This window comes from Staurois parvus, unplaced genomic scaffold (assembly GCF_062004578.1).
Source record: "Staurois parvus isolate SC_StPar_1 unplaced genomic scaffold, SC_StPar_1.0 ptg003727l, whole genome shotgun sequence".
NCBI lineage: Eukaryota > Metazoa > Chordata > Amphibia > Anura > Ranidae > Staurois > Staurois parvus.
The window spans coordinates 96-20,087 of record NW_028321523.1 but is presented as its reverse complement, the minus strand read 5'-3'; the positions used below and the strand labels follow the sequence as shown (position 1 = coordinate 20,087).

General features: G+C 53.7%; 1 protein-coding gene across 1 annotated transcript; it reads right to left on the bottom strand.

Moving 5' to 3' along the window:
• Nucleotides 1–9,156: 9,156 nt before the first annotated feature.
• On the bottom strand, nucleotides 9,157–16,493 carry LOC149427473 (solute carrier family 35 member F5-like). Its single transcript, XM_089667992.1, has 4 exons — nucleotides 16,288–16,493; nucleotides 13,876–14,030; nucleotides 13,713–13,803; nucleotides 9,157–10,541 (listed from the first exon to the last, which is right to left on the bottom strand). Exons 1-3 carry the CDS (start codon nucleotides 16,294–16,296, stop codon nucleotides 13,719–13,721), a joined length of 249 nt encoding a protein of 82 aa, XP_089524118.1. The 5' UTR covers nucleotides 16,297–16,493; the 3' UTR covers nucleotides 9,157–10,541; nucleotides 13,713–13,718.
• Between the last annotated feature and the right edge of the window lie 3,499 nt (nucleotides 16,494–19,992).

Sequence of the window (19,992 nt, the reverse complement as noted above, 5' to 3'; positions counted from 1 at the left end):
ACCGAGATATTCTGCCGGGTGAACCTTGCCTGGACTGCAAACAGGAGGAACGACTTTTCTGTGTCATCGATCAATATATACACCCAGAATATACAGCACACCCCAATATATACACCCAGTATATACAGCACACCCCAATATATACACCCAGAATATACAGCACACCCCAATATATACACCCAGAATATACAGCACACCCCAATATATACACCCAGTATATACAGCACACCCCAATATATACACCCAGAATATACAGCACACCCCAATATATACACCCAGAATATACAGCACACCCCAATATATACACCCAGAATATACAGCACACCCCACTATATACACCCAGTATATACAGCACACCCCACTATATACACCCAGTATATACAGCACACCCCACTATATACACCCAGTATATACAGCACACCCCACTATATACACCCAGTATATACAGCACACCCCACTATATACACCCAGAATATACAGCACACCCCACTATATACACCCAGTATATACAGCACACCCCACTATATACACCCAGTATATACAGCACACCCCACTATATACACCCAGAATATACAGCACACCCCACTATATACACCCAGTATATACAGTACACCCCGATATATACACCCAGAATATAGAGTACACCCCAATATATACACCCACTATATACAGTACACCCCAATATATACACCCACTATATACAGTACACCCCAATATATACACCCAGTATATACAGTACACCCCAATATATACACCCACTATATACAGTACACCCCAATATATACACCCACTATATACAGTACACCCCAATATATACACCCACAATATAGAGTACACCCCAATATATGAACGTTGTCTGGACTGCCCTCAGGAGGGACTCCCCTCCCGGCGACTTTCCTGCGTCATCGAATCTCCGTCACGTAGGAAGGCGGCAAACCTCAAACAATGGAGATGAAGTAAAAGTGGAATCTTTCCTCCGAATTGCTGGCCGTGTTTTCTGGGACTCCGAGGTTTCCAAGTCTTCCCTCCAAAATCCATTTATCCTCCCAAACGATCGGATTCTCTGAGCCGCGATCCTCATAAAACATAAAAGCCGCGCCGTCCGGCAGAACATCCCGCATTTCCAGGCAGCGTGCTGAGGATTCAATTGAATTACTGTAATTGTCCAATCATTCTTCCTGGATGTGACCCTTGGAGGAATCCGCAGGACCGCCATCTTGTTTTCATATCTCTAGCATGCCTTGGGGACACATCCCTCTCGGAGAACAGAGATCCTTGTTTGTCTTATGACGCCATCCATCCCAACCGCTGACACTTTAATCACCAGCCTGCCACAAATTCCCAGCCTCCCGTATGTCACCCACCGCAGAGCCCCTCATGACGTCCATCATCTCAGTGTTAGCCCCGCGGCTCTCCTACCAACGCATCACCTTCTCGGTGGACCAATCGTAAAACTGCGCTACAGACCATGGCTTCATGGGGCCTTCTGGGTGACCCCGCCGATACAACGCCAATCGTATGTGTCACCCGTATCAGAAATAGGGCGAGAACGCCGGGCCTGCGCGGTGCCAAGGGAGTCATAGACGGAGTATACACCCCAAATGACGGATTGCTGCACACACCGTGCCCATCCCCCGCATACAATTATTACCCTGATATACCCGGAATACACAACCAGTATATACAGCACACCCCAATATATACACCCAGTATATACAGTACACCCCAATATATACAGCAAAGCCCAATATATACACCCAGAATATAGAGTACACCCCAATATATACACCCAGTATATACAGTACACCCCAATATATACAGCAAAGCCCAATATATACACCCAGAATATAGAGTACACCCCAATATATACACCCAGAATATACAGTACACCCCAATATATACACCCAGTATATACAATACACCCCAATATATACACCCAGAATATACAGTACACCCCAATATATACACCCAGTATATACAATACACCCCAATATATATACCCAGAATATACAGCACACCCCAATATATACACCCAGTATATACAGTACACCCCAATATATACACCCAGTATATACAGTACACCCCAATATATACACCCAGAATATACAGCACACCCCAATATATACACCCAGTATATACAGTACACCCCAATATATACACCCAGAATATACAGCACACCCCAATATATACACCCAGTATATACAGTACACCCCAATATATACACCCAGAATATACAGCACACCCCAATATATACACCCAGTATATACAGCACACCCCAATATATACACCCAGTATATACAGCACACCCCACTATATACACCCAGTATATACAGCACACCCCAATATATACACCCAGTATATACAGCACACCCCAATATATACACCCAGTATATACAGCACACCCCAATATATACACCCAGTATATACAGCACACCCCACTACACCGTGTTCCCGATGATTCTGCAGATGATATTTCCTCCTTTCCCTCAATAATTGATGTAAATAAGTCGGCAGAATTCTCAGGTGACAACTAGAAGAGGACAATTCACATTTTATTGAACAAACCTCCTAATGATAACAGGATTTGTGTTCCGGATTATTCCGCACAGGAAGTTTCCAAACACTTTCTAGGTTGTAAAGAACTGAAAATTGTCATTTGTTGTGTTTGCAGCAAATTTACTGAAATCAAAAGCGATTTCAATCCAACTTTTCCCAACATTGTAACTTTGTAACCATTTGAAGCGTCACGTTACATTGTAACATAGGAGCCCTTATCTGATAGCAGATCACAAGTCTGGCATCCATTGAACTTGGCAGTTTTCGGACAGTTTCTGAATTTGTTGGCAAGATGTCAGAATCGCCTCCCAGAGCTGCTGTTTGGATGTAAACTGCCTCCCACCCTCATAGATCTTTTGCTTGAGGATGCTCCAAAGGTTCTCCATAGGATTGAGGTCAGGGGAGGATGGAGGTCACACCATGACTTTCTCTCCTTTTATCCCCATAGCAGCCATTGATGCGGAGGTATTCTTTGCAGCATGAGATGGTGCATTGTCATGCATGAAGATGAGTTTATTATGGAAAGCATAGTCCTTCCTTCTGTACCAGGGAAGAGAGTGGTCAGTCATAAACTCCACATACTTTGCAGAGGTCATCTTTACACCTTCGGGGGCTCTAAATGGGCCGACCAGCTCTGTTCCCATGATTCCGGCCCAAAACATGACTCCACCACCGCCTTGCTGATGTCGCAGCCTTGTTGGAACAGGGTGGCCGTCCACCAACCATCCACTACTCCATCCATCTGGACCATCCAGGGTTGCACGGCACTCATCAGTGAACAGGACTGTTTGAAAATGAGTCTTCATGTATTTCCTGCCCAATGCAGCCGTTTCTGCTTGTGAGCATTGGTTAGTGGTGGCCGAATAGAAGGTTTCTGCACAGTTGCAGGACTCTGGAGGACTCTACACCTTGATGTCCGTGGGACTCCAGAGGCTCCAGCAGCTTCAAATATCTGTTTGCTGCTCTGTAATGGGATTTTAGCAGCTGCTCTCTGGATCCGATGCCTGGATCTGGCAGAAATCTTCCTCAATGTGCCTTTATCTGCACCAACCCGTCTGTGCTCTGAATCCGCCACAAATCTCTTCATAGTGCGATGATCACGCTGACGTTTTCCTGAAATATCGAATGTTTTCATCCCTCGTCCAAGGCATCGAACTATTCCACTCTTTTCAGCAGCAGAGAGATCCTTTTTCTTCCCCATATTGCTGGAAAATGGCGCTCTGCTTAATAATGTGGAACGCCGTCCTTTAGGAGTTTGTCCTGAAATTGGGCTCACCGGCCAATCGAATGATCACAGGTGTCCCAGATTGTTTTCAGTGATCAAAAGAGCCCTGACACACAATGCCATCCAGGAGTTACACTGAAAAACTAAAGATTTACTCTTTGTGACACTTAAATAGAATCTGCAGAATAATTTGGAACGCGATGTATTTACACCCAGTATATACAATACACCCCAATATATACACCCAGTATATACAGCACACCCCAATATATACACCCAGTATATACAGCACACCCCAATATATACACCCAGTATATACAGTACACCCCAATATATACACCCAGTATATACAATACACCCCAATATATACACCCAGTATATACAGCACACCCCAATATATACACCCAGTATATACAGTACACCCCAATATATACACCCAGTATATACAGTACACCCCAATATATACACCCAGTATATACAGCACACCCCAATATATACACCCAGTATATACAGCACACCCCAATATATACACCCAGTATATACAGTACACCCCAATATATACACCCAGTATATACAATACACCCCAATATATACACCCAGTATATACAATACACCCCAATATATACACCCAGTATATACAGCACACCCCAATATATACACCCAGTATATACAGTACACCCCAATATATACACCCAGTATATACAATACACCCCAATATATACACCCAGTATATACAGCACACCCCAATATATACACCCAGAATATACAGCACACCCCAATATATACACCCAGAATATACAGCACACCCCAATATATAGACCCAGTATATACAGCACACCCCAATATATACACCCAGAATTCAGTATATACACCTCATATTCCAGCAGAATAAAGGCCATAAATCTGTGGTCACAGCCCTGTGCTGTACGGGGCCACTCCTGGCCTTTCAGTGGGGGAGACTTGGGGGGAGCTCTCTGTGGGGGTGCGTTGCTCGGCGATTGCAGAGATGTTCAGCAGCTGAACAATTATGTGTCAGACAGAGAAGCAGAACGTTCATGACTTCTACAGGGATGCAGACCCTGGCCCTTTCCTCCTCCGAACAGAGTGCACCAGGTGATTATAATGAGCCAGACCCCTCCTATTCACAAACTTCTGACCCCTCCCATTCACCAACCTCAGACCCCGCCCATTCACCAACCTCAGACCCCACCCATTCACAAACCTCTGACCCCTCCCATTCACAAAGCTCTGACCCCTCCCATTCGGGAACCAGACCCCTCCCGTTCACCAACCTCAAACCCCACCTGTTCACCAACCTCAGACCCCGCCCATTCACAAACGTCTGACCCCTCCTATTCGGGAACCAGACTCCTCCCATTCACCAACCTCAGACCCTGCCCCTTCGCAAACCTCTGACCGTGCCATTCACCAACCTCAGACCCCGCCCATTCACAAACTTCTGACCCCTCCCATTCGGGAACCAGACTCCTCCCGTTCACCAATCTTAGACCCCGCCCATTCACAAACCTCTGACCCCTCCCATTCAGGAACCAGACTCCTCCCGTTCACCGACCTCAAACCCCGTTCAGGAACCAGACCCCTCACGTTCACCAACCTCAGACCTCGCCCATTCACCAACTTTAGACCCCGCCCATTCACAAACCTCAGACCCCACCCGTTCAAACCTCAGACCCCACCCATTCAAACCTCTGACCCCGCCCAATCACAAACTCCAGCCATTCACAAACCTCTGACCCCGCCCAATCACAAACCTCTGACCCTTCCCGTTCGGGGAACCAGACCCCTCACCTTCACCAACCTCAGACCCCGCCCATTCACAAACCCCAGCCATTCACAAACCTCTGACCCTTCCTGTTTGGGAACCAGACCCCTCCCATTCCCCAACCTCAGACCCTGCCCATTCACAAACCTCTGACCCCACTTGTTTAAACCTCTGACCCCGCCCATTCACAAACCTCTGACCCTTCCCTTTTGGGAACCAGACCCCTCCCATTCACCAACCTCAGATCCCGCCCATTCACAAACCTCTGGACCCCTCCCATTCAGGAACCAGACCCCTCCTGTTCACCAACCTCTGACCTCGCCCATTCACCAACCTCAGACCCCACCCATTCACCAACCTCTGACCTCGCCCATTCACCAACCTCAGACCCCACCCATTCACCAACCTCAGACCCCTCCCATTTGGGAACCAGGCCCCTCCCATTAACAAACCTCAGACTGCTATCTCTTCAGAGCTTATCCGATTCTTACACTGCGACCCCCTACTCCGCCCATAACACGGTACGATCCGATTCCGACCCCGCCACCCCCTACTCCGCCCATAACACGGTACGATCCGATTCCGACCCCGCCACCCCCTACTCCGCCCATAACACGGTACGATCTGATTAGACACCGCGACCCCCTACTCTTCCCATAACACGGTACGATCCGATTCTGACCCCGCCACCCCCTACTCCGCCCATAACACGGCACGAACTGATTAGACACCGCGACCCCCTACTCTTCCCATAATACGGTACGATCTGATTCCGACCCCCTACTCCACCCATAACACGGTACGATCCGATTCCGACACCGTGACCCCCTACTCCACCCATAACACGGTACGATCCGATTCCGACACCGTGACCCCCTACTCCACCCATAACACGGTACGATCCGATTCCGACCCCGTGGGTCCCTCGCACCGCACACAAGGAGAAAGACTCCACCCATAACCCAGCTGGGGTGTGCCCCCAGGATGGAGCCCCGCCCACTGACACATGAACAGAGACGACATCATCACAGACCATCAGATTTATTTGACACAAGAAGATTTTCACATAAAACATCATAAATCATCCTGAGATTAGAAGGCCGCCGGCCGGCCGGGTCACGGGAGGCGTGATGACGTCCAGGAGGTTGTAGTGTTTGTAGGAATTGGGAAGACTGTCCATACTAAGCAGCCAGAACATCCATCACTTCTGGGCGGAGCAGAGCGCAGGCACCAGGGGGTGTGTCCAAGAACCAGGAGGAGGTGCAGACTTTGTATTGGGAAGAATGGGATCTTCCTGGAGGGAATTCCGAGGCTGTTGGGATATACTGCCACCTACAGGAGGACTGAAAACTGGAAAACACTTGTGGGCCAGCCCAGGTGAACCCCTCCTACTCCCAGCATGCCTTAGGATTGTGGAAAAGCGGGAGTGGTCACAGACGCCAAAAGGTGGGACCTGCGTCCTTCAATCCACTACAAGAGGCGGGACCTGCGTCCTTCAATCCACCACAAGAGGCAGGACCTGCGTCCTTCAATCGACTACAAGAGGCGGGACCTGCATCCTTCAATCCACCACAAGAGGCGGGACCTGCGTCCTTCAATCCACCACAAGAGGCGGGACCTGCGTCCTTCAATCCTCTACAAGAGGCGGGACCTGCGTCCTTCAATCCTCTACAAGAGGCGGGACCTGCGTCCTTCAATCCACTACAAGAGGCGGGACCTGCGTCCTTCAATCCACCACAAGAGGCGGGACCTGCGTCCTTCAATCCACCACAAGAGGCGGGGCCTGCGTCCTTCAATCCTCTACAAGAGGCGGGACCTGCGTCCTTCAATCCTCTACAAGAGGCGGGACCTGCATCCTTCAATCCTCTACAAGAGGCGGGACCTGCATCCTTCAATCCACTACAAGAGGCGGGACCTGCGTCCTTCAATCCTCTACAAGAGGCGGGACCTGCGTCCTTCAATCCACCACAAGAGGCGGGACCTGCATCCTTCAATCCACCACAAGAGGCGGGACCTGCGTCCTTCAATCCACTACAAGAGGCGGGACCTGCGTCCTTCAATCCACTACAAGAGGCGGGACCTGCGTCCTTCAATCCACTACAAGAGGCGGGACCTGCGTCCTTCAATCCACTACAAGAGGCGGGACCTGCGTCCTTCAATCGACTACAAGAGGCGGGACCTGCGTCCTTCAATCCACTACAAGAGGCGGGACCTGCATCCTTCAATCCACTACAAGAGATGAATCTGGTTTTCTTTATGGCCACTGGAACTCTGAATTTGGAAGTAATGGGAGGAGTAGAAGGGGGTGTACCAACCACGCTACATGTAGGAGGGGTACACCGGGCACGCTACACGTAGGAGGGGTACACCGGGCGTGCTACATGTAGGAGGGGTACATCGGGCGCGCTACACGTAGGAGGGGGTGCACCGGGCGCGCTACACGTAGGAGGGGTACACCGGACGCGCTACACATAGGAGGGGTACACCGGACGCGCTACACATAGGAGGGGTACACCGGGCGCGCTACACGTAGGAGGGGTACACCGGGCGCGCTACACGTAGGAGGGGTACACCGGGCGCGCTATACGTAGGAGGGGTACACCGGGCGCGCTATACGTAGGAGGGGTACATCGGGCACGCTACACGTAGGAGGGGTACACCGGGCGCGCTACACGTAGGAGGGGGTGCACCGGGCGCGCTACACGTAGGAGGGGTACATCGGGCGTGCTACACGCAGGAGGGGGTGCACCGGGAGCGCTACACGTAGGAGGGGTACACCGGGCGCGCTACACGTAGGAGGGGTACACCGGGCGCGCTACACGTAGGAGGGGTACACCGGGCGCGCTACACGTAGGAGGGGTACACCGGGCGCGCTACACGTAGGAGGGGTACATTGGGGCGCGCTACACGTAGGAGGGGTACACCGGGCGCGCTACACATAGGAGGGTTGCACCGGGCGCGCTACACGTAGGAGGGGTACACCGAGCGCGCTACACGTAGGAGGGTTGCATCGGGCGCGGTATAAGAGGGGTTTCACTGGGCGCACTCTGTAGGAGGGGCTATAATGGGCTGTCCACAATCCTCCTGTTGGTGGCAGTATAACCCGGTGGGGGGGCTCTGAATTCCTGTGTCCAATACTGGAGAGAAACTCCCAGCCGTCTCATGCCTTATTGTACCCCATTAGTCCGGCTCCGTCCCCCATAGTCCAGCTCCGTCCCCCATCCCCCATTAGTCCGGCTCCGTCCCCCATTAGTCCGGCTCCGTCCCCCATCCCCCATTAGTCCAGCTCCATCCCCCATCAGTCCGGCTCCATCCCCCATCCCCCCCTCTTATTAGTCAGCTCCATCACCCATATCTAATAGTCCGGCTCCGTCCCCATCCCCCGTCCTGACAACACAGAAATAATCCATTGGCTGAGAATTGCTTTATGGTGATGGAAACGCGTCGATGAAGATTGTTTAGTGCAAATGAGTCGTTCTCCATGAAGGAGCGCCGGAGCCGGCGGGTGATTGGAGGCCAAACCGCCAACAAGCCTGGAATGTGATGAGTAGTTCTACATTCACAGTTTGCAGTGGGAGTCGCCCCGCCCTGCCCCGCCCTGCCCCGCCCCCCACAGAGCTCATTACTGACATTCCAGCGGACATTCTTCAGATGAATGATGTCACTCCGAGCAGCGCGGCGCGCCAAGGAGGCAGGAAACCACGACGGCCGAGTGCACACAGCACCGAGCGCACCGCACACACAGCGCCGAGCGCACCGCACACCCCGTACACACAGCGCCGAGCGCACCGCACACCCCGTACACACAGCGCCGAGCGCACCACACGCCCCGTACACACAGCGCCGAGCGCACCACACGCCCCGTACACACAGCGCCGAGCGCACCACACGCCCCGTACACACAGCGCCGAGCGCACCGCACCGAGCGCACCACACGCCCCGTACACACGGCACCGAGCGCACCACACGCCCCGTACACACAGCGCCGAGCGCACCACACGCCCCGTACACACAGCACCGAGCGCACCGCACACCCCGTACACACAGCACCGAGCGCACCACACGCCCCGTACACACGGCGCCGAGCGCACCACACGCCCCGTACACACAGCACCGAGCGCACCGCACACCCCGTACACACGGCACCGAGCGCACCGCACACCCCGTACACACGGCACCGAGCGCACCGCACACACGGCACCGAGCGCACCGCACACCCCGTACACACGGCACCGAGCGCACCGCACACCCCGTACACACGGCGCCGAGCGCACCACACTCCCCGTACACACGGCACCGAGCGCACCGCACACCCCGTACACACGGCACCGAGCGCACCGCACACCCCGTACACACGGCACCGAGCGCACCACACGCCCCGTACACACAGCGCCGAGCGCACCACACGCCCCGTACACACAGCGCCGAGCGCACCACACGCCCCGTACACACAGCGCCGAGCGCACCACACGCCCCTTACACACAGCGCAGAGCGCACCACACGCCCCTTACACACAGCGCAGAGCGCACCACACGCCCCTTACACACAGCGCCGAGCGCACCACACGTCCCTTACACACAGCGCCGAGTGCAACACACATTTCGTTCAGAGCATACTACCATCCACCCGTCAGACTACACATGGACCAGTCACATACACAGACAATCATGAAGACAACATACAAGCTGATTGGACAGAACTCAGGAGACGGGCCGGGTGTCAAAGCGTTCTGGCTCAGTACAGATGAGGTCAGTTTCAGACAGATTCGGGTTCAGAAGGTCGGTCGGTATTCCTCCAATGTCGGCGTGTTCGGGTCCATACTCCGGTATACAGCAGGATGTGAGGTGTCCCCGGATACTCAGGGGCAGCAGCTGGCAATTGGCTCATTAAGGCAGCTGGATGGTGGGGGTGCAGCATCAACAGTTCTGGACAAGGAATGTCCCCCAATGATTGTCACTCCGCCAGGGAAGGCTCAGCTAGAGGAGAGCAGAGACATCAACATCACCGACATCATCACCAACATCATCAACAACACCATCAACATCACCATCATCATCATCACCAACATCATCAACATCATCACCATCATCATCACCATCACCAACATCACCACCATCATTATCAACATCACCATCAAGATCATCATCATCACCATCACCACCAACATCATTATCAACATCACCAACAAGATCATCATCATCACCATCATCACCAACATCATTATCAACATCACCAACAAGATCATCATCATCACCATCATCACCATCAAGATCATCATCATCACCAACATCACCACCATCATTATCAACATCACCATCAAGATCATCATCATCACCATCATCACCATCACCATCATCACCATCAAGATCATCATCATCACCATCATCATCACCATCATCACCAACATCACCAACATCATTATCAACATCACCATCAAGATCATCATCATCACCATCACCATCATCACCATCAAGATCATCATCATCACCATCATCATCACCAACATCACCACCATCATTATCAACATCACCATCAAGATCATCATCATCACCATCACCACCATCATTATCAACATCACTATCAAGATCATCATCATCACCATCACCAACATCACCACCATCATTATCAACATCACCATCAAGATCATCATCACCATCACCACCATCATTATCAACATCACTATCAAGATCATCATCATCACCAACATCACCACCATCATTATCAACATCACCATCAAGATCATCATCATCACCATCACCACCATCATTATCAACATCACTATCAAGATCATCATCATCACCATCACCAACATCACCACCATCATTATCAACATCACCATCAAGATCATCATCATCACCATCACCACCATCATTATCACCATCACCATCAAGATCATCATCATCACCATCATCACCAACATCATTATCAACATCACCATCAAGATCATCATCATCACCATCACCACCATCAACACCAACATCACCATCATCATCATCACCAACATCATCAACATCACCATCATCATCACCAACATCATCATCATCACCATCATTATCATCACCATCATCAACACCAACATCATCACCGACATCATCATCACCATCATCAACATCATCATCACCATCATCATCATCACCAACATTACCATCATCATCATTTTCATCACCATCATCACCATCACCACCATCACCATTACCATCATCATCATTTTCATCACCATCATCACCAACATCATCAACATCATCATCACCAACATTACCATCATCATCATTTTCATCACCATCATCACCAACATCATCAACATCATCATCACCAACATTACCATCATCATCATTTTCATCACCATCACCAACATCATCATCAACACCAACATCATCACCAACATTATCATCACCATCATCATCATCACCAACATCATCATCACCATCATCACCATCACCAACATCATCATCACCAACATCATCATCACCAACATCATCATCATCACCAACATCACCATCATCACCATCATCACCAACATCATCATCATCACCAACATCACCATCATCATCATCACCAACATCACCATCATCATCATCACCACCAACATCACCATCATCATCATCATCACCAACATCACCATCATCATCATCATCATCATCATCATCACCAACATCACCATCATCATCACCATCACCATCATCATTTTCATCACCATCATCACCATCATCATCACCATTATTATCAACAACATTACCACCATCAACACCATAATTATCATCACCATCATAACCACCACCACAATCATCATCAACACCACCATCATCATCATCACCACCACCACAATCATCATCAACAACACCACCACAATCATCATCACCACTACCATCACCACCACCACAATCATCATCACCACTACCATCACCACCACCACAATCATCATCACCACTACCATCACCATCACCACAATCATCATCACCACTACCATCACCACCACCACAATCATCATCACCACTACCATCACCACCACCACAATCATCATCACCACTACCATCACCACCACCACAATCATCATCACCACTACCATCACCACCACCACAATCATCATCACCACTACCATCACCATCACCACAATCATCATCACCACTACCATCACCACCACCACAATCATCATCACCACTACCATCACCATCACCACAATCATCACCAACACCACCACCACAATCATCATCACCACTACCATCACCACCACCACAATCATCATCAACAACACCATCACCACCACCATCACCACCACCACCACAATCATCATCACCACTACCACTACCATCACCATCACCACAATCACCACCATCACCACCACCACAATCATCATCAACAACACCATCACCACCACCACAATCATCATCACCACTACCATCACCACCACCACAATCATCATCAACAACACCATCACCACCACCATCACCACCACCACCACAATCATCATCACCACTACCACTACCATCACCATCACCACAATCACCACCATCACCACCACCACAATCATCATCAACAACACCATCACCATCACCACAATCACCACCATCACCACCACCACAATCATCATCAACAACACCATCACCACCACCATCACCACAATCATCATCACCACTACCATCACCACCACCACAATCATCATCACCACTACCATCACCACCACCACAATCATCATCACCACTACCATCACCATCACCACCAACACCACCACCACAATCATCATCACCACTACCATCACCATCACCACCAACACCACCACCACAATCATCATCAACAACACCATCACCACCACCATCACCACCACCACCACAATCATCATCACCACTACCATCACCACCACCACAATCATCATCACCACCACCATCACCACCACCACAATCATCATCATCACCACCATCACCACCACCACAATCATCATCATCACCACCATCACCACCACCACAATCATCATCAACAACACCATCACCACAATCATCATCAACACCACCACCACCATCACCACCACCACAATCATCATCATCACCACCACCATCACCACCACCACAATCATCATCATCACCACCACAGCCAGCACCACCAACACCACAGAGCCACGCTTGCTTATTAGCACCTCCAGTGATACGACTCACCCTCCTCTATGAGCAGCCTCCAGGGTCGTCCTCGGGGCCGATGGCGTGTAGCAGGATGAGGCTCTGAGTCTGTTCCGTGTCCTCGGATGTCCTGGGATACAAAACATTCCTGAGCGGAGAGGAAGAGACAACATCCGTGTGATACAAGAAATGTGTCACCTACCTTGCTGGCCGATGCTTCCGGCATATGAAGGCGAAGATCCTCCGCATGGCCACCATCACCGGATCCCAGTTGTTGTAGTGGCAGAGCAACGTCACGATAAAGAAGGAGATGAAGACGGGGAGAGCGCCGGCAAAGAACACCCACGAGAAGCTCACCTGCAACAGGACAGACCACGGCTGATACACTGCAACCAGGAACAGAACAGACCACGGCTGATACACTGCAACCAGGAACAGAACAGACCACGGCTGATACACTGCGACCGGGAACAGAACAGACCACGGTTGATACACTGCGACCGGGAACAGGACAGACCACGGCTGATACACTGCGACCGGGAACATGACAGACCACGGCTGATACACTGCGACCGGGAACATGACAGACCACGGCTGATACACTGCGACCGGGAACATGACAGACCACGGCTGATACACTGCGACCGGGAACAGGACAGACCACGGCTGATACACTGCGACCGGGAACAGGACAGACCACGGCTGATACACTGCGACCGGGAACAGGACAGACCACGGCTGATACACTGCGACCGGGAACATGACAGACCAAGGCTGATACACTGCGACCGGGAACATGACAGACCACGGCTGATACACTGCGACCGGGAACATGACAGACCACGGTTGATACACTGCGACCGGGAACAGGACAGACCACGGCTGATACACTGCGACCGGGAACAGGACAGACCACGGCTGATACACTGCGACCGGGAACAGGACAGACCAAGGCTGATACACTGCGACCGGGAACATGACAGACCACGGCTGATACACTGCGACCGGGAACAGGACAGACCACGGCTGATACACTGCGACCGGGAACAGGACAGACCACGGTTGATACACTGCGACCGGGAACAGGACAGACCACGGCTGATACACTGCGACCGGGAACATGACAGACCAAGGCTGATACACTGCGACCGGGAACATGACAGACCACGGTTGATACACTGCGACCGGGAACAGGACAGACCACGGCTGATACACTGCGACCGGGAACATGACAGACCACGGCTGATACACTGCGACCGGGAACATGACAGACCACGGCTGATACACTGCGACCGGGAACAGGACAGACCACGGCTGATACACTGCGACCGGGAACAGGACAGACCACGGCTGATACACTGCGACCGGGAACATGACAGACCAAGGCTGATACACTGCGACCGGGAACAGGACAGACCACGGCTGATACACTGCGACCGGGAACAGGACAGACCACGGCTGATACACTGCGACCTGGAACAGAACAGACCACGGCTGATACACTGCGACCGGGAACATGACAGACCACGGCTGATACACTGCGACCGGGAACAGGACAGACCACGGCTGATACACTGCGACCGGGAACAGGACAGACCACGGCTGATACACTGCGACCGGGAACATGACAGACCACGGCTGATACACTGCGACCGGGAACATGACAGACCACGGCTGATACACTGCGACCGGGAACATGACAGACCAAGGCTGATACACTGCGACCGGGAACAGGACAGACCACGGCTGATACACTGCGACCGGGAACAGGACAGACCACGGCTGATACACTGCGACCGGGAACATGACAGACCACGGCTGATACACTGCAACCGGGAACAGAACAGACCACGGCTGATACACTGCGACCGGGAACAGGACAGACCAAGGCTGATACACTGCGACCGGGAACATGAAAGACCACGGCTGATACACTGCGACCGGGAACAGGACAGACCACGGCTGATACACTGCGACCGGGAACATGACAGACCACGGCTGATACACTGCGACCGGGAACATGACAGACCACGGCTGATACACTGCGACCGGGAACAGAACAGACCACGGCTGATACACTGCGACCGGGAACATGACAGACCACGGCTGATACACTGCGACCGGGAACAGGACAGACCACGGCTGATACACTGCGACCGGGAACATGACAGACCACGGCTGATACACTGCGACCGGGAACATGACAGACCACGGCTGATACACTGCGACCGGGAACATGACAGACCACGGCTGATACACTGCGACCGGGAACAGGACAGACCACGGCTGATACACTGCGACCGGGAACAGGACAGACCACGGCTGATGGAGGGGTGTCTGGGTAGCATCACGAGGGTCACGTCACAGATCTCGGGGTGTGTTAGGGAGGATCCGGATCCTATGACAACTCAGAATCACCATCAGAGGGTGAATCTTCCCAGAGGGGACACGGATGACTGACTGGGGGTCTCCCCTCACCCCTCTCCGGGGGTCTCCCTCCCCTCTCCCCCCCCAGCCGGGGTCTCCCCTCACCCCTCTCCGAGGGTCTCTCCCCCCCCCCCCGGTGGTCTCCCCCCCCCCGGGGGGTCTGGCCCCCCCACACAGACGCACATACCTTCTGCATGCAGATATCAGCGATGATGGAGAGGGGGATGGTAAGACTCAGCGCCAGGGTGCCAATCAGAGACGAGGTCAGGAAGCAGCCCCTACAACACACAAAGAGCACCGGTTACACGCCATGACACTGAATGGGGTCACACACGGCCGATGCGGAGCCGCACACACCGAATGGGGTCACACACGGCCGATGCGGAGCCGCACACACCGAATGGGGTCACACACGGCCGATGCGGAGCCGCACACACCGAATGGGGTCACACGCGGCCGATGCGGAGCCGCACACACCGAATGGGGTCACACGCGGCCGATGCGGAGCCGCACACACCGAATGGGGTCACACGCGGCCGATGCGGAGCCGCACACACCGAATGGGGTCACACACGGCCGATGCGGAGCCGCACACACCGAATGGGGTCACAAACGGCCGACGCGGAGCCGCACACACCGAATGGGGTCACACACGGCCGATGCGGAGCCGCACACACCGAATGGGGTCACACGCGGCCGATGCGGAGCCGCACACACGAATGGGGTCACACGCGGCCGATGCGGAGCCGCACACACCGAATGGGGTCACACGCGGCCGATGCGGAGCAGCGCACACCGAATGGGGTCACACGCGGCCGATGCGGAGCAGCGCACACTGAATGGGGTCACACGCGGCCGATGCGGAGCAGCGCACACTGAATGGGGTCACACGCGGCCGATGCGGAGCCGCACACACCGAATGGGGTCACACGCGGCCGATGCGGAGCAGCGCACACTGAATGGGGTCACACGCGGCCGATGCGGAGCAGCGCACACTGAATGGGGTCACACGCGGCCGATGCGGAGCCGCACACACCGAATGGGGTCACACGCGGCCGATGCGGAGCCGCACACACCGAATGGGGTCACACGCGGCCGATGCGGAGCCGCACACACCGAATGGGGTCACACGCGGCCGATGCGGAGCCGCACACACCGAATGGGGTCACACGCGGCCGATGCGGAGCCGCCCACACCGAATGGGGTCACACGCGGCCGATGCGGAGCCGCCCACACCGAATGGGGTCACACACGGCCGATGCGGAGCCGCACACACCGAATGGGGTCACACACGGCCGATGCGGAGCCGCACACACTGAATGGGGTCACACACGGCCGACGCGGAGCCGCACACACCGAATGGGGTCACACACGGCCGACGCGGAGCCGCACACACGAATGGGGTCACACACGGCCGATGCGGAGCCGCACACACCGAATGGGGTCACACGCGGCCGATGCGGAGCAGCGCACACTGAATGGGGTCACACGCGGCCGATGCGGAGCAGCGCACACTGAATGGGGTCACACGCGGCCGATGCGGAGCCGCACACACCGAATGGGGTCACACGCGGCCGATGCGGAGCAGCGCACACTGAATGGGGTCACACGCGGCCGATGCGGAGCAGCGCACACTGAATGGGGTCACACGCGGCCGATGCGGAGCCGCACACACCGAATGGGGTCACACGCGGCCGATGCGGAGCCGCACACACCGAATGGGGTCACACGCGGCCGATGCGGAGCCGCACACACCGAATGGGGTCACACGCGGCCGATGCGGAGCCGCACACACCGAATGGGGTCACACGCGGCCGATGCGGAGCCGCCCACACCGAATGGGGTCACACACGGCCGATGCGGAGCCGCACACACCGAATGGGGTCACACACGGCCGATGCGGAGCCGCACACACCGAATGGGGTCACACACGGCCGATGCGGAGCCGCACACACCGAATGGGGTCACACACGGCCTATGCGGAGCCGTACACACCAAATGGGGTCACACACGGCCGATGCGGAGCCGCGCACACTGAACCAGCTCCTGAACACAGCATATCTCAGGGCGCAGATCTGGGTGTTTGCCGCCATCTGGTGTTCATATCACAGTACAGCACAGGCAGCGCACCGACCAACGGAAAATATATCTTCTGGGATTTCTTCCAAAGTTGCAGCTGATGAGGCAGAGTCCCTTCCAGATGGGGGCGGAGTCCCTTCCAGATGGGGGCGGAGTCCCTTCCAGATGGGGGCGGAGTCACTTCCAGATGGAGGCGGAGTCCCTTCCAGATGGGGAAGCCCACCAATCCCACAGAAGGAGGTCACGGAGAATCATCCTAATGCTGAACACCAAAATCAGGGATCCCACCAGAGGGACAGGAAAGGAGCTCCAACCAGCCACACGGCAATCAATCAAAACCAGCTGGACCCACAAATTCCGCAGAACACCCGAAGTGGTCAGCAAGAACGGGGGGAAGTCTCTAGAAGGAACCCGGGACTAAGGCCAAGTGAGAAGGACCGGCCACGCTACAGGAGAAGGCCTGAAGCCTTCACACCCCTGAGCCCCCCAGGAATGAAACCTCTGTGGTAGGGGCTGCCTAGCCAGAGACTTTCCAGGGAACATCAGAACTCGACCCCACAAAGTCAGAACCTGTAGACAGATAGAACTGAGGATGAATACATCGGTATCTGGCACACAAGGTACCGCTGGGCACTCCAGGAGGATCCTGCAGGAGATCCTCCTCCCCAATCTTTGCCCAGAAGTTCTAGGTCTAAGAGGACTCCTCCCCCCAGATCCAGCAAACCAACCGCCGCAGAGCAATGGAGAGGAATCTACAGATAAGAACATTCACCAAATGAAGAGCAAAGCAAGAAATGGCCTCTGAAGAACGTTCCTCAAGTGACTGCAGACCAGCCAAAGGAGAAGAAGGAAGACCTAACCCCAGGTGGTCGGGACCCACACCGTCCGTGTGAAGATATCTGAGCGTTCTGCCTGCTGGTGATCTAGACATGGATGGCGCCCCCCAGTGATCACCTCCACCTATAATGGAGGATCTAGGTACATGAACCTCTCCTCCATGCCCAGAGCCTACCAGTCCATAAGGGAAGGACTCCCACTCCTTACTGGTGGAAGAACAACCTAGACGGTGTCCAATGGAGTCCGAACCACATCTGTCCAAGGCAGGATCACATGATGGAGAAGAAACCACCCGTTCTGGAAGGCCCCGGGAAAAATGAAGCCTGTCAGATACGGGGAGTCCATCCCTGCTGCCTGGAGAGGATACAGGATCGCACCAGAAACTACCCGGTCCATGGAGACACCGACTTCTACACTGACCATGGAAGGGGATGAAATCGACTGAGGAGCGAGGAGGAGGAGAGGGAGGAGACTGGGAGGGAGGGAGGAGAGAAGGAGGAGGGAGGAGGAGGAGGAGAGAAGAAAGAGGAAGAAGACACATACATCCGACTGCTACACTGACCATGGAAGGGAAGGGGGATGAAATAGACTGAGGAGCGAGGAGGAGGGAGGAGGAGAGAAGGAGGAGAGAAGGAGAGAAGGAGGAGAGAAGGAGAGAAGGAGGAGAGAAGGAGGAGGGAGGAGGAGGAGAGGAGGAGGGAGGAGAGAAGGGAGGAGGGAGGAGAGAAGGAGGAGGGAGGAGGAGGAGAGAAGGAGGAGAGAAGGAGGAGGAGAGAAGGAGGAGAGAAGGAGGAGGAGAGAAGGAGGAGGGAGGAGGAGGAGAGAAGGAGGAGGGAGGAGGAGGGAGGGAGGAGGAGGAGAGAAGGAGGAGAGAAGGAGGAGAGAAGGAGGAGGAGAGAAGGAGGAGGGAGGAGGAAGGAGAGAAGGAGGAGAGAAGGAGGAGAGAGGAGAGGAGAGAAGGAGGAGGGAGGAGGAG